Source organism: Cavia porcellus, unplaced genomic scaffold (genome assembly GCF_034190915.1).
Source record: "Cavia porcellus strain 051 isolate PalLab524CR breed Dunkin Hartley unplaced genomic scaffold, mCavPor4.1 scaffold_4, whole genome shotgun sequence".
Classification (NCBI taxonomy): domain Eukaryota; kingdom Metazoa; phylum Chordata; class Mammalia; order Rodentia; family Caviidae; genus Cavia; species Cavia porcellus.
The window spans coordinates 78250995-78277065 of record NW_026947487.1 but is presented as its reverse complement, the minus strand read 5'-3'; the positions used below and the strand labels follow the sequence as shown (position 1 = coordinate 78277065).

Sequence of the window (26071 nt, the reverse complement as noted above, 5' to 3'; positions counted from 1 at the left end):
AGCACTGTGCATCTCCTCAGAATTAGTTCCCCAAATAGATAAATAGCTTGTAAGGACCCAGTGTTCTGCAGACTGTAAAACAGCTACCTAGGCGTGATTCAGAGTTGCTTTTAGTGGAAAAGGTTTAAAGACCTTACTTTTGAACCAATTAATTGTAATTTTTGCAGTCTCTCTATTTTTTTGCCCTTGAGTGTTATTAGAATGTTTGCTTTATGTTCTTCCACATTTGATTACTCCAAACGGTGCTATATTATTTGATTAACTCATATGCTGCAGAATATTAAACTCTGTGGAACTGTGAGTGCCAGGTATTAGTTATATTTGAAATGTGCTCTCAGACTTTTTATTCCAAAAATTTTGTTTTACCCTTTTTAAGTGTTTTCTGTCTTCATCCTTATTGTATTACTGTCATTATTAGTGTTTTGTTACCATTATATTAGTTTGCTACTTCAAAATACACTAACAAGAAAACTTATAATGCCCCTTCTTTGTTTTCACTTGAGATAAGGTTGTTATTTTTGTCCAGTTTAGAGCATTTGTCTGAATCCCTAAAATAAATAACCTCATACCCTCTAGACCTTATTGATTTTCCAATGATTTTGAATAAAAAACATCCCATTTCCTTTGCATTGACAAACTGCTTGGTCCCTGGACAATCCTTATTGGATTCCTATGATATGAAAGGGACAAGAAATGACAGAAAATCCAAAAAGTGGATTTGAACAGGTTGGAGTGGGAAGAGGTGGTCACAGCTCAGTGCAGTAAATGAGTATTTAACCTTTGACCAATGACCCAATGATGACAGATCTTTTTTATTTCTATTAGACTAAGAGCAAGCTGTTATGATTAAATAAGAAAGAAAAAACTTTTTAGAACCTTGCAGAGTATGTCCTGGGAATTAAAGCATATGGCAAGGATAAGGAAAAAAGATTTTCCTTATGCTAATGACCCTTGATGCCTGAAATAAATTAGATCCATTAGAGTTTATGCTCAATAAAAGAAAGACTTTAAGCACTCCAAAGTTAGTGACTCGAGACCAGTTTTTGCTCTGAAATTCAATCTGCCTACTTATTAATTCTTAGTGAGGCTGCAGTGCAGACAGAGATGCAAAAAAAATCATAATTCTGTTCTGAACCAGAATTTTAAAGGGCCACAGGTTTCTTTCCCTTTTCTTTTAATTAAACCATTTTTCATGCTTCCCTTTTTGTTTCCTGCATTAATTTGATTTTGTTCCCATTTTTGTTTCATTTTTTTTTCTTTTCAAGGTTTCATTTATCCTATTTCAACTGAACAGAGAACCCAGAATGAATATGGATTTTCTTGTAAGTTTGATGTCTGGATTTTATGTTGCTGAATAATCATTTAACATTATTGCCCCAGTTCCATTTTGCCTTTCTTTGGATCACAGATGTGTACACAGAAAATAGGAGCCTAATATATTCTAACATGAAAAACAAATTAGATTTCCAATGCTGGAGAGAAGAAAGGGTCACTCCGAGTCTCTGCCAGCTTTCCAACCTATCAGCCTACTATTTAAAGCTTTAGCCCAGAAACTGAGAAAACATTCACGAAATTTGCTGATTGAAATAAAGGGCAGGATTCCAATGCTCAAAAGGAAAAGATTGAGAAAATGCATATCTCTTGTGCTAGAAATCATGAATGTTGAATAAGTAATTCTGTCCTGCTGAAGTAAAACATTAAGAATTTACACAGAGTGATCTAACCAGAATTTAGAATTCTGTGGCCCCAAATAAAACCCAACAATAGCAAAGGGAGTCCACATTTGCAAAGCCATATCACACAACAAAGAGTGTTGGGATGTCACTATTTTCTGGAGAAAGCAAATCATCAGTATTGACTTGATTAATGGGAAAGTAGATATTTGGGAAACTTTGGGAAGGAAAATATTTTTAAAAGAAGCAGTATCCTTTCACAGTACATTAAAACACAATATGGAAACAGAGATGGAGCAATCTCTAACAGAGAATTCATCTATACTTCCAGCCTGTGGAAGCCCCCATGACCAGACTGTGGGTTATCACATATGCCACTGGCAAATGAAATGATAAATTATTTCCTCAAACTATGTGACTGTGAGTCTGAAGTGAAAGCATGGGTTCCTCGCATTTTAGAAGACGGGAATTATACATTTGAAAATTCGTACACAAAAATGTCTATTAGATAAAATGGAACATAAAATCTGAGGTAGTTCTTGACCACTTGAAGAACCAAAGTGACCCTTTTTTTGCAGTGAGCAAAGTAGCTTGGTTATCTTTGCCAAAGTCTTCTGTGGATCAGAGAATATGGTAGACAGAGATTTAATACTGGCAAAGTGGTTCTTCAAGGATTTAATTTTGTTGCTGATATTTCAATTATCAGCTCTTTTCCCTTTTCTGGTTGGATCAAAACATGCTCTGTGCCACCAAGGAAACAGACAACATTTATAGAAACTGTTTACTCCTGTTACCCAGAAGTAGGCCCCAGTGGATTGCACCCTGTGCTGGTCAAAGGTTACGTGGCTTCTGGGATAATCCGATCTTTTGGTCACTGATCCAGGCCTGTATCTGCTACAGAGTACTCTAGAGCTATGTGTATTCCAGGAATGAGAAGCTCAAGTATAACTCTTGCAAGAGCCCATGCGAAGTTCAAGGTCCATAGAGGTATTCCTGTGTCTGCGCCAAAAATCTGGACTTAGAGAACTTCATGGCCTTAACCTCTGTCCCCTCCCCAACCTGGGCCATCTGAAACCATACCTTTCTAGTCCAGTGCTTGCTGCTAATACTTGCTTTGCTTAGTTACACCACTCCCACCCAGCCCTGCACTGAGTTCGGAGAAAGTAAGAAGAGAGGTAGGGAAAATAATTGTATTACCTGGAATGATACTTACGAAAATATTCTGATTCACTAAATACACGGGCTCAAAACATGCTGTGTATTGCTAACAGTGTTTATGTTTTTAAAATAACTATCAGTGAGTTTAAAAACCCTTCCAAACTTTTTCACCTGAAAAGAGTAATAAACTTTTCCTTGTACCTTGGGAAGCTTTTAGCTCTGGTTTCTTTATATGCTAGTAATAAATGGTCTGTTATGCTGCCCAATTATAAGATAGATTAGTGGGTGGACTGATGCAGAGTGAGAAAGAAAAAGAAATCAGAGATAATTTTCCACTGAAAGGCCACAGTGATTTTATATTGCTTTTGAAATAGATTTGAAATTAACCTATAAAAAGGCAATAAATGTCTGAAAAAATTATAGCAATACATATGTGCACTGTGGGAAATTTCTATAAGTAGTTGGTCCAATGTTTCTTTCTTCCCCTCCAGCTGCTCCTGATTCAGATGATGTGGCCCTCTATGTCGGGATCGTGATCGCAGTGATCGTGTGCCTGGCCATCTCTGTCATTGTGGCCCTGTTTGTGTATCGCAAGAATCACCGGGACTTTGAGTCCGATATTATCGACTCTTCAGCGCTCAATGGGGGCTTCCAGCCTGTGAACATCAAGGCAGCCAGACAAGGTCAGTAGACATTCCACTGTACAGACGGCTCCTGGTATGAGCACTTGCCCTGTGTGGCTTCAAAATTGGTGGCATTTGGGTCAGCTGGTTCAGCTAGAATGCAAGCTCCATGAAGACAGCAATTTTCATTCACTTCACTGGTTACTGGCTTGTTACCAGTCCACATAACAAATTGGAGCAGACCAGCTGTGCAAATTACCTTTTTCTTTCTGATCCACTACCTAACCTGAAAATCAAAGTGTCGTACTTTGTATTCTGTCTTTTAAAAATATATTGATTCTTTGACTGACTTCCTACTTTTTTTTCTCCTCCCAACCCTGCCACCTTCTTGTCTTGTATTGCTTTGAATGCGGTGGTTTACAGATGAACCCAAATCCAGTGCAGACAAGGGAAAGTCTTACCAAACAGCGACCTCCTTATGAGGCTTATTGTCCAGTCCTCTCTGCTGAAATAGCCAGATGCCATCAATGTGTTGAGAAGCTTCTAAGCCAGACACAGAATGAGCTGGACCACTTGAACTTTGCCCATAGTAAAGCCACATGCTGGTCACCTGTCTGCCTTGTTTTCAGCAGAGCCTCAGCACCTCTACGTCTCCAGTATTAGCTGAGTGCCTTGCTTTGGTTCAGTGTGGACAGGGAGTCTGACTAACGCAGGTTGCCCCAGTAGAGAATGCGAATGGAATTCTTTTCTCTTTCTGACTCAGATCTCCTGGCCGTGCCCCCAGACCTGACGTCAGCAGCAGCCGTGTACAGAGGACCTGTCTACGCCCTGCATGATGTCTCAGACAAGATTCCAATGACCAACTCTCCAATTCTCGATCCACTGCCTAACCTGAAAATCAAAGTGTACAACACCTCGGGTGCAGTCACTCCCCAAGATGACCTCTCTGAGTTTACATCCAAGCTGTCTCCCCAGATGACACAATCCTTGCTGGAGAACGAGGCTCTCAACCTGAAGAATCAGAGTCTTGCCAGGCAAACAGATCCATCTTGTACAGCATTTGGTACCTTCAACTCCCTCGGGGGTCATCTCATCATCCCCAGCTCAGGTAATCACAGTGGTTTACATGGCAAAGACACAGCCTGAAACTGTACTCTTGGTGCCCAGTCTTTCTTGCTTTCATTAGACCTAAACAGGTAGATGTAGCCTAAGCCAAATGTGCTTTCGACATATATCAAATACTGTGTCAGAAAAAAGCAATGAAACATTTATCTTCCCCCACCAATTCTGCAAACACTTCCTCTAAAAATATTTTACAAATTTCTGCTGAGTTGTAGTTTCGAACTCTCACTGACCTTCTTTTTAGTGGAACTTTAGAAGACAAAAGCAAGCCAGGAGCCCTGGCTGCTGTCCCTATACTTTAAAAGGACAGTTAATTAGGAAACACAACAATTGGCCCAGGTTCAGTTTACTAAAGGAAGAAAAACTTCAGAATACTAATTTTCAGATAATCAGAGACATCATATCTTTATTCATTAACTGTTCATTGCATAGCCTTTATCCATAAGGTACTTATAAAATATTCACTCAGATCTCTGATATATCCACCTACAGTCCCCACATCATAGATGTCATTTTGAGATATTATTTAGTTTGTAGCTTGGTAGTTAATTTTACTTGCATCTAGAGAAAAAAGTCACATAAAAGTCTTTAATGGTGACTTCATTTAGTGACTGAACATTGGATTAAAGATTGACCATCATTAATCAATAGTAGCAATGGGTTTGCAACTATGGGTCTCTAGAGGGCTAATAACTTCCTCTCTGAATCTACCTGAATTCTGTTGGGCAAGGCTGTGAATTTTAAATACAGCAACAGCACCTTCATCAACCTAATGTGTTAATGTAATAAATAAAAAATACAGTGAAGTAACACAGGGACCCACAAGTCTTCAGGCTGGACACGAAGCCATCTTTGGTTCTTCCTGCTCAGAGCCTCGTTTCAGTGTCTGGGAACCATTGCACCCCATATGCTTATGCAGACACGTTAGTACAAGTGGAAGATTAAATAGAATTGTACTTCTCCTTTTTTATACATTTTGACACAGATAACATTGTAAATAAAATACTTTTGTCACCTTTTTCTCCTTCTCATGCTATGCTATTTGCATGTTTTTAAAACCATGATATACATGTACATAGTAGTCCATCAAATGACTACATCAAAACATAAATCTATTGCTCTTTACATTAAACATGGCAATTATGCCTGACAGTCCTTTCCCCTGTGTACTCAGCGTATTCTGCTTTTCCCTTCCCTTTCCTACACCTGCCACTTTTTTGTATGTGACATTACAAAGGTTTCTTAAGTGAAAGGCAGGCAACATGTTTTAAAAGTTTAATATGTAAGAATATAGGTGATTAACTTATACCCTGTCATTTATCAGAGTAACGAGAGTTGCCAGTATATGCCAAGCATTATTCTTTGTGTACCTGTGATTTTTTTCATCCCTTAACAAAGATGAAGGGACATTTCCTGATCCCACCACTGTGGGAAAAGCACCCGCTGAGTCATGGCAGTCTCATGCAGGTCTCCCAGTCCCACTGTGAGTCTCCCACAAACCATCCTGGAGTCTCCCACAACCATCTCTTCTCCATAGCACCACAGCCCTCAGGTTACTTTCCTTCTCCAAAGACCAGGCCTCCACTTCGTCCAGCAGCTCCATGAAGACCTTGGAGCAGTTCCTCCCCCTTCTTCTCATTTCTCCATTCTGGAGACCTCTTGACATAGTCAGGTGTTCTTGCTGCCTCCTGCTCTCTTGGCATATTTCATTTCCTTGCTGATTGAGTTACACGTTTCTCAGGACGGGAATATTATCTTTTACTCCTTGGAATGCATGGCAGTGTCAAACACTGCTCACAGAGATGCTTCAGTTTTGTATTACACTGGATTGAACTGAATTTTATAAGAATAAAATGAGGAGCAAACATTTTCAAAGTGTGGACCACCTTGAGTCACTCTTAGAATGGTGAGCATTCATGTGTGCCAATGGTTCTTACAGGGTGGGTCCCAAACCTTTTTGGGCATCACTTGGCAACTTATCAAGACAATAAATTCCCCCACTCACCCCTAGATCTTCTAAATCAGAGAGGCTGGCTGGGTGAGACTTCAGAAGGCCTCCAGGTGATCCTGATGAAAGCCCAGATTTTCAAAGGTTGCTGTTAGGCAGCATTAGTATACAATGCAGCTCACTCCCTTTGCCCTCCTGAAGAGCACTGCCTAGAGACTAAGTAGGAACCAGCTCCAGCTCCACTCTCAGCTGTGTACTTCCTAGAGGCCTGGGTTATATAAAGGCGCCTCCCCAGCTCACAGTCTTATTGTGGAATAACCAGGTATTTCAGAAATAAATATTTGGTGTTTTGTTTTTTTGATAGACTGAACTTAGCATTTCCCTAAACTCTGAATCATGTGAGCATTTTTTTTAAAATGAGAAACAATGCATCATTATAACTGTTTGAAATTTCAATAGAGTTTTTGGTTTTCCCCTTGTTTTACAAGGAAAACAACAGTGGAACCATCTGTCTGGTTCTTAAATAAAACAAGAGTTTTAAAAAATTACTTCATTCCTTTAAGTAGTTCCATAACAGTTCAGAGGGAACTGTGGTGTCAAATAAGGCCTATGAGGAAGGAAGGCAGGGCAGCTATGAATATGTGCATGTCTTTAGAGAAAACAAAGCAGGTGCAGGGTTACAGACTCATAAAATATCATCTCATTCCCTTCAGTTGTTGCAAAGGCATTCCACAAGTTTCCTTTTGATTGATAGGTCTTATAAGACTGCTTTTTTCTTTGCTCTTCAGGAGTGAGCTTGCTGATTCCTGCAGGTGCCATTCCCCAAGGGAGAGTCTATGAAATGTATTTGACTGTACACAGGAAAGAAAATATGAGGTAAATATGCTTTCTTGGATGCACTTGACTTTCTAAATGTCTAACTTGGAGGAAAATTGTATAATAGAAATAAGAACATATTTTTGAAATATGCTGTGAGTGACATACATTTTTCCCCGTAAGGCATATAAAAGGTCAAGTTTTATTTTTCTTTATCTTTGACACTTTAGAAACTTTTGCAGATATTCAGCATGGATAGAATGACAAAGATCCCATCCCCAAATAGACATGTGGCCAATTTAGGAAGCAAAAAATGGCCCAAATCTACAGATTGTCTAGAGAGGTAAGTAAGTCAACACCAACATGGACTACCTGTGGCCAGGGCTCAAGAATTCAACCTATTCCCATTGCAGGGTTAAAGGTCACAAAGGATTGGACCAGCTTAACCCCTGCTGCTCCTCCTTCTTCCCATCATAGATTCCTCCTTTTGTGACTCTTCCTGCAGAAGTGTTGCCAACTTCCTGCTTATGTTTAACACTTGCCAGTTGCATAGTGAGGTCTTTCCAAATTGGTCTAGGGTTGATTAAAACTAGGTCAACTCAAAAGGCTCTGTTTCAAAAGTGTCAGAATCATAAAAATGAAGTTATTTTAAGTTAAAAAATCTTGCATTCAATTTTCAGTTTGGTCTCTGATAAATCATAGGCTTCTTTCCTGATTAGTTGCCACAAGTGTGCACTCCCACACTGCTTCAGAAGCCTGACTGATAAATGCTTTAAATAAATGATGCTGTGGACATGGAGATCCTCTCCCAGTACTAATCCTTGCCTTCCCCGAAGTGAAAGGTATCGCTCCTTCTCCCAGAGCACAGAGCCCAAAGCATGAGGGACAAATGCAGAACTGGGCTATCATTAGCATGCGATATTCCTTTTCCCTATCCTGCTCTCACCCTCAGAAAAGCATCCATTTTTAGTTGTGCTCATCAGAGCTGAAAAGCTTTTATCATGCTCTCTGGTGGAGATGTTGGTATTTATAATAGGTGTGACCCAGAACATTTTTTCTGTAGGTGGTGCACTTTCACCTATACAAACAATAGCCAGACTAAGAGAATATTAAAATTCCTTAAGCATTATTCATGCCTTAAGCTTGAGCAATACAGAATCACTAAGAGCTCTGTATTTACCCATATCAAATACTCATTTTTTTTTATTCTCAATGCAAAACAACTTACATAGCCCTCAGAATACCTTTCTTTTGCAGCAGAGGAAAGATTAGCAGACTTCAAGACTTCTTTATTTTACTTTCCTTGTCCAGAATCAGGTTAACATTAAATCCATCCATTCATCGACCAAGGCCTTGCCAAATGGACGTTCAGTTTAAATAGAAGCGAGTGTTGCCTTGAGCTTTTCATGGGACAGGGAGGTGCTCGTGGTCTCCTGCTTTCCCAAGTGATGGGACAGGCAGCTACAGACAAAGCCTTCAGAGGTTGCAGGTCGAGAAGGACCTCCACACACACACAGAGTAGTTGGCTCCCTAACCAGGATAATCATATGTTTCAGATAAAGGAGAGAAAAACACAAAAATTGATAAAGCTAGACACTTCAGCTTTCAGGTTCCACTGCCTTTGACTAGAATGCAAAGGAAATGATAAATCACTCCTTCCTCTGCCAACCACCTGAAGCCAGGTGCTCAGGGAGTTGCTATATTGAATTTGGTGTGCATCAAAGAACTTCTGTTTATAAACCTGAAAGTGGAGAAAGCTCAGACTCTCCAAAGGAAATATGCACCCGAGACCGTAACACAGGAAGAAACACAAAAAGACAACAGACTCGATAAATGAGAGGTCCTGTCTCCACTCATTTCCCATTGTGAGCTAGGTACGTTTTTTCTCATAAAAGCACAAAGGCAAGAATATGCTCTACAATTTGATAATATATAAATATATTTAATATATAATAGTAAAAACTATGGCCATTTAGCATATTCTTAATTTCATTTATTCCTCAGTGTACCTCTGGAAGTAATAAGGGAGCTGAAGCTCTTCTTTAATAGTAAAGAAAGGAAATTAATGCACACAGATTAGTCACAAGGAAATTAATGCACACAGTCAGGATTTTGCAGCTAATAACTGAGGGAGGCAGAATTCAAACTGAGGTCCACCTGACTCCAAGGCTTCTCTACGTGGTGACATGCCATCCCAAGCTCCTGCCCTCTCACTATTCTTTGTTTTGGACACAGCACTTTGTTGCTCATTGAAACCCCTTCCAGTCTTCACAGGACAGGAGATGACAGAACTATCCTAGAAGAAGACAGGGTGAGCACGTCAAGAGATGCGGGTGTTACAAGGCATATGTAGGCAAATTCTGACCAGTTTCTTCCTCTATGATCCTTTTTATTATTGTGTCCAAAACTTGGTGTGTTTCCAGCTGGATGACATCCAGCTTGTCATCTGCTGATGTGACTCATCTGAAAGGAGGCGTGAATTTAATTACACATGGCATCATGAACGTGACAAATGAGGCCTCCTCTTTCCTTGATAGGCTCTTTGAGAAAACCCCAAGTGGTGCATGAGTAGCCTGGCTAAGCCTGAGGTAGGACTGATGCTCCTCACTGGAGAATTTCTTGACCTACCTTTCCATGCAGGTTTGAAGTGTGATAAAAAACTAGAACAGAACAGGACAAGGCAGAAAGTAAAGACCATGTGCACATACACAGTGACTAACCTAGAGTGGCTACTCAGTGACTGTTTTTGAATGAAAGAATGAGTATTTGTAGTGATAAATGAATCAACCCCAGTATAAGGCTATCTCCAAACTCAAAGGTAAAGAGATTTCCAAGATGGAGAAGATAAATGGCAGTGATGATACTAGAAAATATAAAGACAGAGGAATAATAAAAAGTACTGGATTTGTCAATTGTAGGACATCGGTGGCCTTCAGGAAATTTTTATTGGTGAAATTCTTGTAAGTTATAAGTTAGTGATAACATAAAACTATAGTACAGATCTACTAAATAGAAATAGTAAAGCATGTGTTAGGGCAACTTAGAAGGTTAAAATGTTCTTAGATACATAACTATACAGGAGATGTTTTTGTTTAACATTATTGTTTGGAATTTTGCAAAATAGTAGTTGACATTTCTCAGTGAAGCTCAGAGATAGCTCCTCTTTTAAGTAGAGATTCCTTTATCATTCATGAGTCCTCAATTTGAAGAAATCACTACCAAAAAAAAAAAAAAAACCAAAGAGAAAGGCAGTGGAGTTCAGGTGTATATATGTAAATCTCATTCTCTCCAGATTCTAAGCCCTCTTTAGAAGTAGGATTTATTGAAAGCCAACTTACAAAGAAGTGCTTCAGAATGGTTTATAAAAACACATTCTTTTCAATTGAAAGGAAAAATTTAAAGTTGTTTGAAAGAGAAAATGGAAAAAAAATTTTATAAAAGATAACATAAAGTCAGGTGAATGGTTAGAATGTGAATGTTTGATGTGATTCCCAGCACATCTGCTGGCAATAGATCATGAATTTACTCTTTCAAACTGGCAAGAAAAACATAGGAAGTTAGAGGATCCACATTTTTATGAGGGAAAAAAATATGCCCAGAGTACACTCAGTTGTTTTAATTTGCTTCCTCGCGAAGACATTTTGTTAATATAAATTAACAGCAACTTTTAAATAAGAATTGCAATGAGTGTCACCTGTTGGTGTCTCTCAGTGGAATTAGACTGTGTGAGGCCCAAGTGTCTGTTCAGTACAATAGTTCCACAGGGGCCCGGCTCCATTCTGGCCACAGCACAGTGCTCAGCTGTTCGGCTCAGGCCAGGACAGACTTTGTCTGTCTGGGGAAACGGTGGCATGCCCTTTAGAGTGGCTTCCATAAGTTTTTTTTTTTTTTTTTTTTTTCTCAATTGAGCTTCTGATAGCCAGTGAGTTAGATAGTCCCTGTCAAGTTCCTAGAATGCAAATATTTCAAGTTGCCAGTTATATGGGATGGCATGTGATTTAAAAGGCAGCTGAGCCTAGGGTAGATTGTCATCCTGGGGGACCTGACAGGAGACACATGCATCTGCAGAAGGCGTCTCGTGTCACAGAAGGCAGCACAGAGCTGGATGGAGACACATTCTTTTCAAAGGGTTTTCTTCTAGCAAAACAGCTATGAAGGTCCTAACCGAACCCCCTGAACAGCCATGTCATGAGAGAAACTAAATGACTTGTGTTTGAAATCCAGCTTTGCTTATGAGTAGCTCTGCATCCTTAAGCAAGCATGTTAGTATCTCCAGATTTTAGTTTCCCTTCTGGGCACGAGGTGATGTAAATGCTCACTCCCACTGCCTTACAGGTGTGCCAGGAGCAACAAATGCAATTCTTACGTGAAATTTTTTAAATTATGAATTTTGGGGTAGAAGTCCCCTCACTGATAACAGCAAACAAAGGATGACAGAATATCTCTGACGGGAAATGAACTCTTTACAGGCTTTGTCCTGTAGGACTCAGCAACTGTCTAGCATTTACCATGGTATTATGCTTGTTGGACTTTGAAAAACCACTAACAGACTGTTTTCTTGGACAGCTTAGATAACATATGAGACATACAGAGAGAAATCTGCAAAAATATGAATCACACTCATTTACTTTGACTATCTTATTTTATATATTTTTAAAAATCCCCTTATATTTAAAAAAAAAAAAAGAAATTTGGATTTAGAAACTCTGACCTTTGATTTCACATAGTTACATACATCTTACCTAAATCTCTCCTTCTATTTATGCTTGGAAATAATTCTAATTTTCTGCTATTTCTCTCATCTTCAAAGCATATAAGAGATTTTTCTGTTATTTGTTTTTCAACCCTGTTAAGAATTCCTCTTCAGCATTTCCCTGTTCATTACATTCTTGCACCTCACTGGGTTCGTACATTCTTTCTGACACTGTCTCCCGCCTCTCTCCCCACTCTCTCCCCTCTCTCCCCACTGGCCTTGCCATGCTTGCTACAAGAAAGGCGCCCATCGATATTCATGCCAGGAGTGAGCATGGAGACTGCAGTCTGACTGTGCCCCCAAAAGCAGGGAGTCTTCTCCCTGCTGCTCCAACTCACTGATGAGAAGAACCCCTCCTCCAGCACTGGCCGCCACCACCAGACTGAGAGACACATGTTTCCAATCCCCAACTAGATTGCAAGGACCACTTGAAATGGATGCCACTTTAGTCTCCTTCCTTAAAAGTTTAATGCTCACTTCTCAAAGTATACTTATGTCTAAAAGGTAATAGTAGTGCTGAGGAAAATGCAATCAATTTTTTCTCTCTCCTAGCAGGAAAAGTAGAATTAGGAAATAATAAAGTTACTCCCTCAGGCAGACAGTGTAATATTAAGTATGACACAATGAAGCCACAACTTTATTCATAGTGAGAGAGAATAAATTTCAGATCTGATAGAAAGAGGACAAACTCGATTAAGGGTAAATGAAAACCAGAGTGGTAAAGGGTCTCAAGTCATGAGGTCTCAAGCTGCTGCTGATAACCTGATGATTCCAAAACAGAAGTACATTTCCAAGCACCTAGATAAATTCACATTTAATAAAGGAAACTCCATTGTTCATTACTGTGAATGGAGATGATATTAAAAGACCAAAAGTAGGGAAAGCTTGCTTGGGTTTCTAAATGGGAAGATGGGTTGGTGAGATACTAATGAAGTTTTAGAGCAGAAAAAAAAAAAAAATGGACCAGTGAGAATGTGGGCCTTTCCAGGAAGATAAACACTAAACTGTACTTCAGTGTTTAGAACTGATCATTGTCCACGAGAAAAGCTTTAAGATTTGACCCAGCTTTGTCAGCTCTCTGCTTAGCTACTGGTTTTGTGGCTACTGACAGAACACATGTCCCTTGGGTCAGAAACAAAGGACAATTTATTAGTTACAGCAGTAGCACTTCCCAAAGAAGCCTCATTTTTGTGGTAGTTTCCCATGGCTGACTTCTCAAAAGGCGACACAAAGAGGGTTCAGAGGATATCTGCGCATTTTAGCAAAGGCTTCTGGCCCTAGGGAACCTGAGTCTTTGTATGTTGAGAAGTCGACTGGCTCTGCTGCTAGTTGCTCCAAAGTTGACACTGACTTTATCTTGCAAGGCAGCTGCTATATAAGAAGCCTTGAATAGACAGTCAAGAACACGCAGCAACATGGGGAATCAGGGAGTGCTAAGGGTAACAGTAGTTGGTGTAAACTAGATTCTAGAGGATGTAATAAATAACAGATAAATTGTAATGACTAAAGAAAACCCATCTGCAAGCAGGCCCTGCAATTATAATAAAGGTGATATATTCTTTATTAATATCCATGTGAATAAAATGGAAAGATGTCGCCTGGACAGCGTACAATGGGTTTATATTTAGTTGAACTAAATAACTCAAGAATACTGATATTAGACGGAAAAGAGGTTTCAAGCAGTGTCCTTGACAAGTCCTATGTCTTTCCCTTACCCTTGCATATGATGTTACCGGTTTTTATAACAGCAGCATAAAAGATCAGCATGTCCAATTTATGGAGGATAACTGCTAGTTGGAGGGAAGACAAGTATTAAGTAATTTGTCCTGGAATTATTAAGGTAAAATTAAAAAGCTAAATATAAATGTGCATACCTAGATTCAAAAACCATCATTACGAGCAGAACCGCCTCGACTTAGCCAATCTTTCACATTCACAGTACTTCAGATGGTTAGCTTTACCAAATGACTTCCTCCTTGCATCTTCCTTGCAGTATTTTATAAAGGAGATATTTAACCATACCATCTACAACTTCTCTAACTGGTGCCTGCTATATAATATTTATAAGTAATGACTTGATTGAGAATAATATCATGCAGCAATTTTGTGAGGCATTGATATACTACATAGTCCAAATCAAAGGAAAAAGTATTCTCCTATGTTGTCTGTTTGCATACTAGGTTTATTTAAGACACCCAAATTTAATTAGGAAACCAAAATAATGAGAAACTGCCACATGAAAATGAATGAACAAATATAGGGAAAGATCTGGAAATCATGCTTTACCAGCTGAGTAGAAAAAGAATTCTCAATGTTCGTTCTGTAATAAAAATTCTAGAGATTTCATAACAATATCCAAATAAACAAAGTGGGCCAGAAAGCGGGTCAAAGATATGTGAACAGAAATTTCAAGGAAGGTAGACTGTGTTCATTCCAGCTGGGGCTACTTTGTAAATTTGAGTGGCTAAGGGGGCGGCTCAGTGTAGTGGGGACTGTAACTGTGGACGTATCTAAGGAGCACTGATCTGCACCTCGTGTGCTGTCCCGAGGCTCTTGCTCTGGATAGAAGCCAGTTCCACGACCCCCTAGGGTCTTCAGCTAAAGCCAGCTCTGCTGAGGGGTAGCTTGGGTAGAGTCCTTGAGAAGATGCAAGTTTTTGTCCAGCACTGACCAGCAGGCAGTTTGCTCAATGCTTTTGAGATGACTTCCTCACTTATCAGTTAAGTGGATAGGCTGGATCCAGCCTAAGTAGTTAGGCTGGATCAATGTATCATTTGATTTTAGTTATTTTCTTTCAGTAAAAAGAATAAAAGCAGTTTTTAAAAATACACAAGAAAATAAATAATTTGGATTTTTGAGGTTCTTTGTGCCCAGATACTCTGAGTATGAAATATGTTAAGTCAAGAGATCTCATTTTTATTTAACGTGTTACAGAAATACAGTTTTATATTCTTTTGGTCATATTTGAAAAAATGAATCTGCTATCCTAGCCTGAATTATTCCCGAAAGTCATTTGGACTAATTTTAGCTCTAGGGTGTCCTCATTCTGAAGTGATTTTTTGAAAGTATTTTTCAGTTAGGTCCTAAAAACACAAAAGTATTTAAAACCCTGTGAGCCCGATGGCAAGTATTATCAGAAAAGCTGGTTATATAACTCCATAAGAACTCTGTTCTTTCTCATTATATCCTGAAAGTATCCTTCATGAATTCAGAGGAAGCTCCAAAGGCAGACCTGTGTCTGAGGGAAGCAGATCAAAGAGATTCATTGTTATCATAGAGACCTCCGGTCCTGCAGGATCAAAGTCTTGGTATAAAGAGCATGTCTTCCCATTTATTTCTGCCTCAGCCCCTGCTCCCCGAAAAGAGCTCCAAGAGAAAATGATTTGAACTGTTTGTACAACTTTAGATCTCTGCTCAGTGAGTACATAATGCGTCAGTGCTATGACATGTCACTGAGATGGTCCCTGCTCTCCACCAGGCCAGCCATGGAAGATGGGCAGACACTGCTGACGCCAGTGGTGAGCTGTGGGCCCCCCGGAGCCCTGCTGACCCGCCCAGTTGTCCTCACCCTGCATCACTGCGCAGACCCCAGCACGGAAGACTGGAAGATCCAGCTCAAGAACCAGGCAGCACAGGGACAGTGGGAGGTAAGAGGTTCTGAGAGTCAGAAGCAACGTCCAGGGGAGCACTCACAGGAGGTCTTCTCTACAGCCAGACCTAGTGGGACTGCCAGGCCCACCTGCTGGGAGAGGCAGGCAGATGGTTTGTTTCCTGAGTGCTCTACCTTGATTGACAGAAACAAAGAAAAAGATGGTCAAGCATGAGCTAACTAAGGGAAAATATTCTCGAAAGTTTCAGCCAAGTCCCTTCTATAATATAGACGCTAATTATTGGGAAGGGGTATTTAGTTAGTTAGTTAGTTAGTTAGTTAGTTAGTTTAATTAGTTACTTTGCTGGTAGAGAAACACTGCAGACAGACAGGAACCAGTTCTTACGATGAACTGGACCTGGGAACTTAACCTGGGAGAACAGAAAGACTCCATCCCTAAAGTGCCACTAAAATAGGCATAGTCAGTGGCACCTTGTCTCTGCATGGCTGTCACCAGGGCTTGTTAAAGGCCATGTCTTAATAAGTTCTGTTCTTTCCATCAGAACTCTTCACTCAATACCTTTATCTCAAATAATAGCAAGTAATTACAAAAACTAGTACAAATGTGAATTTACATTAAAGTTTATACATGTGAAATCTGAAATCATATACAGAGAATGTGTTATATACTTTATAATTACTTTTGATACTTTTAGCAAAGAAATGTCTAAAGAGATACATGAAAACAAATCCATAATACTTTAGGAAAATGTAAAATTTGCAGAGAGTAGCAGGGCACTCTGGGATTAACTAGGTTTTTCTTTCTGTGAAGCTCTATTTCTTTGGCCATATAAGGAGATCATTCCTTGTTGGAGGACCTAAAATCTAGATTATCTTTAAATTAAGACCAGACTTAACCAGATCTCTTAAGCTGTAAACTGTTTGCATTAAAAAAAAAAAGAAGAAGAAGAATCCAAAGCCTTATTTTACGTGACTCTGAAGTGTTTGCAAGATTCTCTGCCTGATACTCTATGTTCTGGGATTGAATAGTAATAAGTACAATGCTATAATAAACTAGATTCAAGTTCTGGGGCATGGGCAGTGCACCCTGTTCTTGGCTGTGTCTTCTTGGAGGCTCCATGACAAGCCATTACTCATGATCCTAAGGTTTGCCTTTGTCCTTCTGGAAAGCTCAACTTCTTTGCAGGTGTCCTTTTGGGGCTGCAGTAAACTCAGAGGTACTGAGCTTCTATTTTTTTCCTCTTCAGTGTGCACTTCCTTTTGGGATATAGCTTCAGTTGAAAACATTTCAATGGTGCTATTAAAATCCTATTATAGCTCAGGTGGTACCATTTATGGCCTAAGGAATACACACCATCTGATGTGGCTACTTCCTCATAACTTTGCCCAGTCCTGAAGACTGCATTTAGGTTGAAACCATCATTCACTTTTTTTCCAAAAAGTTGTTGATGGACACTCACCATGTGTGAGGCCCACAGAGGCGCAGTGGACAGCAGAGAGGACGTGGCTCCTGAGCTTACACAGCCTCTGCAGAGAGTGAATCACGCTCACCACTGTACTCTCTGTGTCCCACATGAATTGTATTTTAAATCTGAAGTAGTTAAAAGTTGGAAGATTTTATGCATAGCCCCGATCTTGCAGCTTCATGGGGAAGTGCAGGGTCCCCTGTGTGTGGGCCGCACACCTCCCCACCTGACAGCTGAGCCTGAGCTCCTCAGACAGGTGAGTCCTCTTCCCCAGGCCCCAGCGCGCCTGTTCACTTGCATCACAGTGTCAGTGCCAGCTCTTCCAGCAGCTCATGAAGCTGGAACTCTGGCCATCGTTTTATAGACTCTTTGCTTGCTCTTTCTGATCATTTATGTTGTGGTTTGAGCCATTTGGATAAATCAAACCTGATCGAATTAGTAACAATTTTTTACCCCTCACTTCCATTTATTTTTATTTTTGCATATGTTTTAAAGTTTAAGAGTAGACTGTTTGACAGATTACATAGGAAAAAAAAAAAAAGAAAAATTCACAGTAAAGACACAGAGCCTGCCATGTCATACCTTTTGTAGAGTTGGCAAGCAAGACTATTTAGGAAGAGCAGTATCCTGCTTTAAGAAGGTAACTGGCTATTGAATTTTGGAAGAACACACTGGTTGAGCATTATATAACACATTAATTTCTTTAATTCTTTTCAGATATGGATTTTTAGGAGGAAGGTACTATTCTATAATAATACCAGAATAAAATATATCTTTTAGATGAAATAAGAAGTGTAGAAATTAAAATCTTAAATCCTCAGAAACAGATAATAAGCTCAGTACATTTTAAAAAAGATAACATAAATGTTTAAGTTTTCATGTAAGTTTTCAGAAGATCAAGAGATACTAAATGACATGGGCATAAAGAATACTGTCAGTATATAGGCAGTGACAGAAAAGGAATTGATGATTTGGGTTGGAAATAGAAGTATTATAAAGTCTGAGAAAAAGATAAGAACAGGAAATAAAGCTCAGGAGAGGAGATCCTGCTCTAGCCAGGCTACCCATGGGGGCCAGTATGTATGCTTGGTAGCTCAGTCCTTGCCCTTGCCCTCTGCTCCCCCAGGATGTGGTGGTGGTCGGAGAGGAAAACTTCACCACACCGTGCTACATTCAGCTGGATGCAGAGGCCTGTCATATCCTCACGGAGAACCTCAGCACCTATGCACTGGTCGGCCAGGCCACCACCAAAGCAGCTGCGAAGCGCCTGAAGCTGGCCCTCTTCGGTCCCCTCTGCTGCTCCTCCCTGGAGTACAGCATCCGAGTCTACTGTCTGGATGATACCCAGGATGCCTTGAAGGTAAGTGGTCCCTGTCTGACACAGCCTTTTTACCTTCACATGGAATGCAGAGTTGGGTGTGGCTGTGCACACCTGGAACACATCTGTGAACATGCACCCAGATGTGAGAACCTGTGTGTGGGCCCCCAGCAGGTGTTGCTTTAAAAAGACATATCTTTGAGGCCATTCTAATCTATGAGCTGTTTCCTTTATGCCAATTCCTCCCAAGGGCTACTTTTGTTTATATTCCTTGATTTCTTTTAATGAAAAATGTAGAACTTGGTGATGAGACCCAAAGATGGTAAATAATCTGCTTCCATGTTTATCTCAGCTGTGTTCTTCCTATAAAAGAAATTGGTGTAATTGCTCACACTGGATATTCCTCTTGTGTGCTACTTCATTTATATGCTTTCCCATTCTTTTTATGAGGGCTGTGAGGGAGAGGGGTAGCGTTTGACAACAGGCTGCTGCTTTGCAGAATAAATGAGCTTAATTCCTGGTGCAATTATTGCCATTCATTTTATCCCATTTGAAGCTTTAAGGGATATAATAATTGCCTTTGAAGATGTTATGATCGGGAAAGAGGGAGTATGTCAGGGCTGAGGACGTGAGCTGGAGGATGCTGCATTCCATAGCTGAGACACACATCCTCCTAGAGTTAAGGAAAGAGAGACATCATCAGAAATGGAGCTGTTGTTTGAGACTGGCCCTAATGACTAGAAATAATAGAGGAAACTTAAAGGATTTCTACGTGGAGGGACAGTGTGAAGACATAGGGAAATGGACCATAAGTTATGTCTCTGTGGAGGAATCTTAATGCCAGGATACCAAGAAAGACAGGTCCCTGCCACAGGGCAGACCTTGATCCTTGGTAGTAAGAGGGATAAGACTCAGTGTGTTGAGCTACTGGAGACTGGAGAGGCATTTATGGAAGAAAGTCATGATTGCAATGTATGTGAGAAACATCAGTCTGACTTCAGTGGGAAGATGTCAAGTTACTGGGGAGAGCAAGGCAGAACAAAGTGAGAAGAGGGATGCGTGAAAGGTCCCTTCCAGGAGCCTTCAGAGGACCTGGTGACCCACACTGGATGGATGGGGGAGAAGATCAAAGTTCCGTCTCTGGGTAATAGTTGCAGTGTCGTGTCGGGGACACAGGTAATTCTGGACTGTGAGCCTTAGTCAGTGCAGGCTGCTGTGACTGTTCCCGTGGGTGACATGGCTTCTCAGCACTCACTTATGTCTCACCATTTTGGAAGTGAGAAGCCCGACATGGGGTGCAGCGGAACTGGGTGGGTGAGGGCCGTTTCCCACTGTACTGGCCTCTTTCTGCACCTTCCCATGGCACAGAGGCTAGAGAGCAGTTTCAAAGATCCTGTCACTTCTCCATAGCTCTGCCCCACCTTCCAAAGCCACATCTCTCCACACCCTTGCATCAGGGGGAGAGACAGGAAGTTGGGAGGACAGGAACAGACCCTCTGCAGAGGCACCTTATCAGAATACTGAATTGATGATGTAAATGAGGCATCCAGAGACACCAAAGGACAGTTAGAAACACAAGTGGCTTTGTAGCTGTTGACTGATTGCTCCCTGACCTCCCACCCCAGCCACTTCTATTCTCTACTGCTAGATTGGCTTCTGAGATTCTACCTGTGAGTGAGATCATGCAAGATGTGTATTTTGGTACTGACATCACACTGTACCCCATAAGTTTGTATAATTATCAGGAGGCAATTAAAGACAAAACCTTTAAAATATCACATAAAGGTTTCTCAAAAGAAAAGTAGGTGCAACTTTGTGAACAGAAAGCAGATCCTAAGATAGGAGATCCAGGAATCAACAACATCATATTGATACTTGTTATCCAAGGTGAAAGTGTCAAAAAACAGTAACAGTAACGGTCAATATTGCTGATAGCTTCCTATGTGTCAGGCAGAATTCTAAATACTTGAACATAACGCACTTACTCTGTACAAAGACCCAATGTCACCAACCCCACCTGGCTGACATACAGTCCAACCTATCCAGGCAGCTGCCACCTCAGTGACAGAACCAAGAAAGGCGGGAAGGCGACCACAAAGAAGCCCAAGGGAGGCGAGTAACTGAGTAGTCTGAGGAAGAGAAGCAAGAGGAAAACAAGCCAAGGCTGCAAAGGGATGAGCTTTGCTCTGTCATGCTGTTTCCTTCCGGAGTTTCCATGGAGGGAATGGTTCCCTCAAGAAAATTTAGTGTTGCAGGTTGGGGCCTCTGGGAAGTGAGATAAGAGAGTCACTTGTCAGGGACACAAAGATGCAGGAGACCAGTGGGAAAGCAGGTGCCATCGTCCACTCCTCACGGTGGGTTTGACCAGGATGATGATTTCAGAGAAAGGGTAAAGCCTGGCCAGTCACTGGACATATTTTTGATGATTGGGCTTATAGGATTTTTTCATGTGGCACAAATGCTGTGATCACAGCAACTCTGTAAAGCGTCAGGTTTTTTCTTTTATACTTTTTGCAAATGTGATACTTCTGAGGCACTGTCAGGATAAAAACCATGCTAGGCTTAAATTCTTCTTTGGGAAAACTGTAGTTGTAGGGATGTCATGGGATCTGATTAAAGCAAATCTTTTGAATGATCCAAGAAAAGAATCATTACAAAAAGCGTATCAGCTAGAGGTTTAGCTCACCTGCGTAAGTACCTGCTTGGCAAACTTGAGGTCCTGAGTTCAATCCCTGATACCAAAAAAAAGAAAAAAAAATTGTACAAGACCTGCTACACTGCATCTGAAATGTTTGGCACACATATTTTATACTCACACACATGGTTACACTAGGAGACTCTTGACCTGTCTTCCCAAAAATACACACAGATCTCTGCAAGAAAGTAATATTTGATAAAATACCTTTGTTATGTTAATTAGAGAAGGAGACGGAAATAGCCATCACTGAGGAAGACCAGTGGACAGCTTACAGCATGAAAACACCCCAACAGCGGGCTGCTTTCCGAATAGACATTTATGAATTCTCAGCATCTGGAGATCCCACACTTAGCCTACAACAAACATACATAATGGATGAGGCTTTCTTGCACCTCGTGATCTTTTAATAATGCAGAAATACCAAAATCCTGGTCATAGGTAAATGATCTGTCAAGCATACTGAGGAGAAAGTTCAGTCACATCAACACCATGTCACACCCAGCTTCAGGTTAGAATCTTGGGACTGGTGCACTCGAAAAGGCCTTTCATAGCCAAACCCTGCCTCCCTAACAGGCTGCCTGCCAACTTCCTGTCACCTCTGTCCATCACCCCACTTCTCTTATTACCCTCCCCATGTACCCTAGCTTTGGCATCACCCCCACCAAGCCTCTCTTCTCCCTCCAGGGTCCCCCTACTCCTGCCCCAGACCCTCCTAAATCAGCATTCCTTATTCAGCACAGACAGGAGTTGGTTTGAGACCTTTGGGTCCCCTCTAAATGTTCTTACATATTGAAGGGTTTCTTTAGAGCCACCTGTGTGATGTTATGTGATCAAGGTTAAAAATTATTAAAAGTACTTTCATAATCTTTTTTGGAACTTCGATGCTATTTGTCTTAATTACTTTTCTTATTAGTGACACAAAATACCTGATGCTCCAAGGGAGAGGAAAGGTTTGTTGTTGCTACAGTCTGTTTTAGTCCATTGTTGGCTGACTCCACGGCAGGCTGACATGGCAGAGGGCATCACAGAGGAGAAATAGTCCATGGCAGGCTGAAGGCAGGAGAGTGAAGAGGTGGCAGCAGGCTTGCTTTATTTCTGTCTTTTTGTAGCCATCTAGGCTTCCTGTCCTTTGGATGGTGCCACCTGCATCCAGGACAGGCCTTCTCATTACCCACACCCAGCACTGTGCCAGACCAATTTAGGAATCACACACCTTGATGCCAGCATCGCACTCCCTGGATCCAGCTTGCTCTGAAAGCCCCACCTATGCCCGCATGAGGCTTTGTTGGGACATCTAGATACAAACTATGACACTACTAAAGACAAACTTTTCTACCTCCTCAACTCACCCATTGCTCCAACAGCTATGGTGATGACCGCTCCTCCACCTCAACACTAGACGGAGAGGGCAATTCCGATACTTCATTCCCAGGACCACTTCTTTCTTGAGCTGGGTGTCTCATGTGCAACTCATAACTATTTCAGCTTCTGCACCACAGACGGCCCAATGGAAAGCTGCCTGTGTCTTTATTTCTACCCACTTCATTTGCCCATTCTCTAACATTGAGTACCCCCAGTTCACTAACAGTTCATCGGCTCAGATGTATTCTGGTGGCCTTCACAACATGCCACACTGTCTGTCATTCCGAGCAGATGTATTTAGGTTTCCCCTTCGGTGGCAGTTGCTTCATGGCCAATCCAGCTGTGACTATACTCCCTCATGTGTCAGTGACTACACTTGTCTGCCTCCCACCTCTGTCACACAAGGTGCAAAGAAGCTGCCCTGGATTCTTCAGAAAACTCCCCTGCCCCCTGACTTCCAGGCACAAACATTCCTCGGCCTTGCCCGTGTCTCCGAGGAACTTACTTCTCCCCTGAAATCTCCTGTTCACTGCAGCAGGCTTCACTGATTTCCATAGTGGATGAGGACCTCAAATGAACATGTCCTCTGCTTTCAGTTCCTGGCTATTGTTTTGTTATGAAAAAGCCCATAGAATACTGATCATGTCTGAGCAGTCTTCTCCTGCAATGCATATCTTGCTTCTCTACAGTCCATTTCCCACTTCCCAACTCATGATGTTTTACACAGAAATTCTCCCAAGTATTTCCCTTTTCCCCGAAGTCCCTGGCTACACCTCAGGCCCCCTCCTTATTTAGCAGTAATCTTACTTCTTGATAGCAGCTCCCTCCTCTTTGGTCTGTAACAGCTCCAAACCTTGGACTTCAGCTCTTCTCACTTGTTCTAGACTCCAGTGTAAAAAGCCATTTCCTTGGGCTGGGCATTTAGCTCAGTGGCATAAGTGCCTGCCTGCTAAGCATGAGGTTGTGAGTCTGATCCCTGGTACCACAAAAAAAAAATAAAATCCATTTCCTTGTTTATACTTGAATTCCACTCCTTACTACCTTCATCCCTACCATAGCAAATGATAACGCGTGTCCTTGGGGGAGAGGGGTCTCCCAGGGAAGATATCAAGCATGCTGAGAATTCTTTCTCAATTGAAGAAAAACTTGTAGAAACATCAGACTAAGATGCTGATGGAGGACCTGTGGAATTCTTATTCCCAGAGACATAACTAGCCAGTACTTGAGAGCTGTTGGTAAAAGACGGTCATTCAGTGTGTACAGCTGAGCATGTTGGGGATGTTGATGATCATGTTATATCATATCTGGTCATGTTATCATATGTGTGAGTGTCAAAGAAGGGAGATCTCCATATCTGCCAATTCCAAGCAACCAAGGTGTGTGTCTTGGCTCCCCAGCCCACTCTTTGTACTTGGCATACCTTTTTTAAACAGTTTTCCTGAGGTTTTTTAAGCCCTATGGCAGATGTGGTCACCTGGAAACTTGAAAGCTGCACTGAACAATTTGGAAGCATTGATGTAGAATGAGAATGCCGGCGGGGACTGTGGGAGTCAAGCTCATGGGAGACTGGGGATGACTTTATTCTCCTTTCAGAAGGGCTCTTTCTTGTGCTTGAAGGAGCAGTGGGAGCAGTATTCAGGCTGAGGTCACAGAAAGAGATGAAGATGCCAAGAGAGCAGTTTTGGTGAGAACAGTTTGGAATCCACACAAATAGAGAGGTCACATCCACTGAAACGATTGTGCCGGGGCTCATAGCTTCTCCGCTTGCCTCCTCCTCAGGTGGTGAAAGTCATAAAATGATGTTTTCCTTTTATTATTGGCAAAGACTTAAGTTCTTATATAAATAGACCAGAAATTAACAGAGACCAAGGAAGAAATGTAGAAATAAATAATTTTGCCCTGCTCAAACAAGGTATGAGACTCTCCTTTCATAATAAAAGGGTTCATACAAACTCTGAGATGAGATTCAGAACCTAAAAGTGGAGCTATTTGCATATAATTTGGGTTAGTATGCTTATTGAATTTCTGACATGTATCTGTGATATGAACCAAATAATTTGTATTAATATAATCTGGCTTTCCTCATGCAGTCAATGGCATGGAGAAGACTTTTCATTGGATGAACCCAGCTGTCACATACCTTAATCTAGGCTTTAGTACTGTAGACCAATTCTGAGAAAGATAACATTTATTATTTTATGAAAAAATAGAACATAATTTCATATCAAAATAATAAGAGAATAACAAAAATTGTTACACTGAGTATGGTTATCTTCAGAGTCAGTACTCACAGAACAAGACACATTTGTTTCTTGTTTCTTTTTTGAAAGATAATATTATGTAAGAGGAAAGTAATGAAACACTGAAAAGTGGGAGAAACTACGTAGGTTAGATGAAACCTAGTTGAGAACTGGGCCACACCAGAGACCGTCACAGGCAGCAGGTCACATGAGGAAGTTTCCATTCCGCCCCGTCACCTTCGCAGGACTGTCCTTGTGCGCCTCTGCATGGTGCTGCTGCTGCAGTGAGCCTGAAGTTTCAGGCTGCCTCTCCTCGCCCTAGCGGGCTTCCTGTGGAGACGCACTCATGCTTCTCATTCCTTGACACAAGCTCAAAAGTAGCATGAGCTGTGTTTTCTAATTTCAGGGTCCTGGTTTCTGGAATTAAGTTAAATATTCATATATGTGACACACATATTAGATAACAACAGAAAGAAAATGTGGTAGTTTCCTAATGATTTGGTCTGCCTTAGAGACTTGTTAAAGATTCAAGAGATCAACTTTTATTATATCTCCTGGCACAAAACAGGAGCTAGGTACTGTTAATCATCCCTGGGAAGTTTAGTATTTTGAAGATAATGACTGGATGAAGACATTAATTTAATTGTAATCTAATTGTGGGTTCAAGTGTATGGCGGTCTGGTGGATCTGCCATTTGGTCAGATGGATTTTTCCGTGCCTCAGAGTCAATCCATCTTTCTTATCTTTTCATGAGATGTGACTGTGTCTGTGTCCTGTGTTTTGGAAATGGTCTGCTATGATGAATTTTAAGAGAAAATAGAAAAATAGAAGCTGTAATAGGCAGAGTAATCCCCTCTCCTCAGTCCCAGGCTGTGTCCATGATAATGTCTACACATTTATTTCCTGAACATGTGACTCTGTTACTTTACATCAAAAGAAGGACTTTTAAGATATAATGGCATCACCCTGGCTTATTGGGGAGGGGCTAGTCTGATTTCATGGGTTCTTCAAGGTGGAGAATCTTTCCCAGCAGTCATCAGAGGGAGACAAGACCATGAAGATAGATTGGGGAGATTTGCTTTTGCAGGACTTGCACATAGAGAAGGGGAATGATGAGCTAAGGAATGTGAGCAGCCTCTGGAAAGTGGAAAAGACAGAAAAGCAAATTCCCCTCAGGCTTCCTGAAAGGAAGGAAGTCCTCCTGACACCTTGATTTTGGATTTGTCCTCCTGGGCTGGACAGTTGGCCTAGAGAACTCTGGAATAATAAATTTGTGTTCTTTTC

The 26071-nt window shown here is 41.1% G+C and overlaps 1 protein-coding gene across 2 annotated transcripts in view; it reads left to right on the top strand.

Moving 5' to 3' along the window:
* The window catches only part of Unc5c (unc-5 netrin receptor C), a 355058-nt gene that overhangs the window by 304281 nt on the left and 24706 nt on the right, over positions 1-26071 (top strand). Inside the window, exons 8-13 of one of the 2 annotated variants that reach the window (XM_063247291.1) lie at positions 1266-1322; positions 3323-3514; positions 4218-4562; positions 7313-7400; positions 15572-15740; positions 18296-18529. In XM_063247291.1, coding sequence (XP_063103361.1) covers positions 1266-1322; positions 3323-3514; positions 4218-4562; positions 7313-7400; positions 15572-15740; positions 18296-18529 — 1085 coding nt within the window. The remainder of the gene's footprint in view (positions 1-1265; positions 1323-3322; positions 3515-4217; positions 4563-7312; positions 7401-15571; positions 15741-18295; positions 18530-26071) is intronic. The other variant, XM_063247292.1, reaches the window with a different exon arrangement.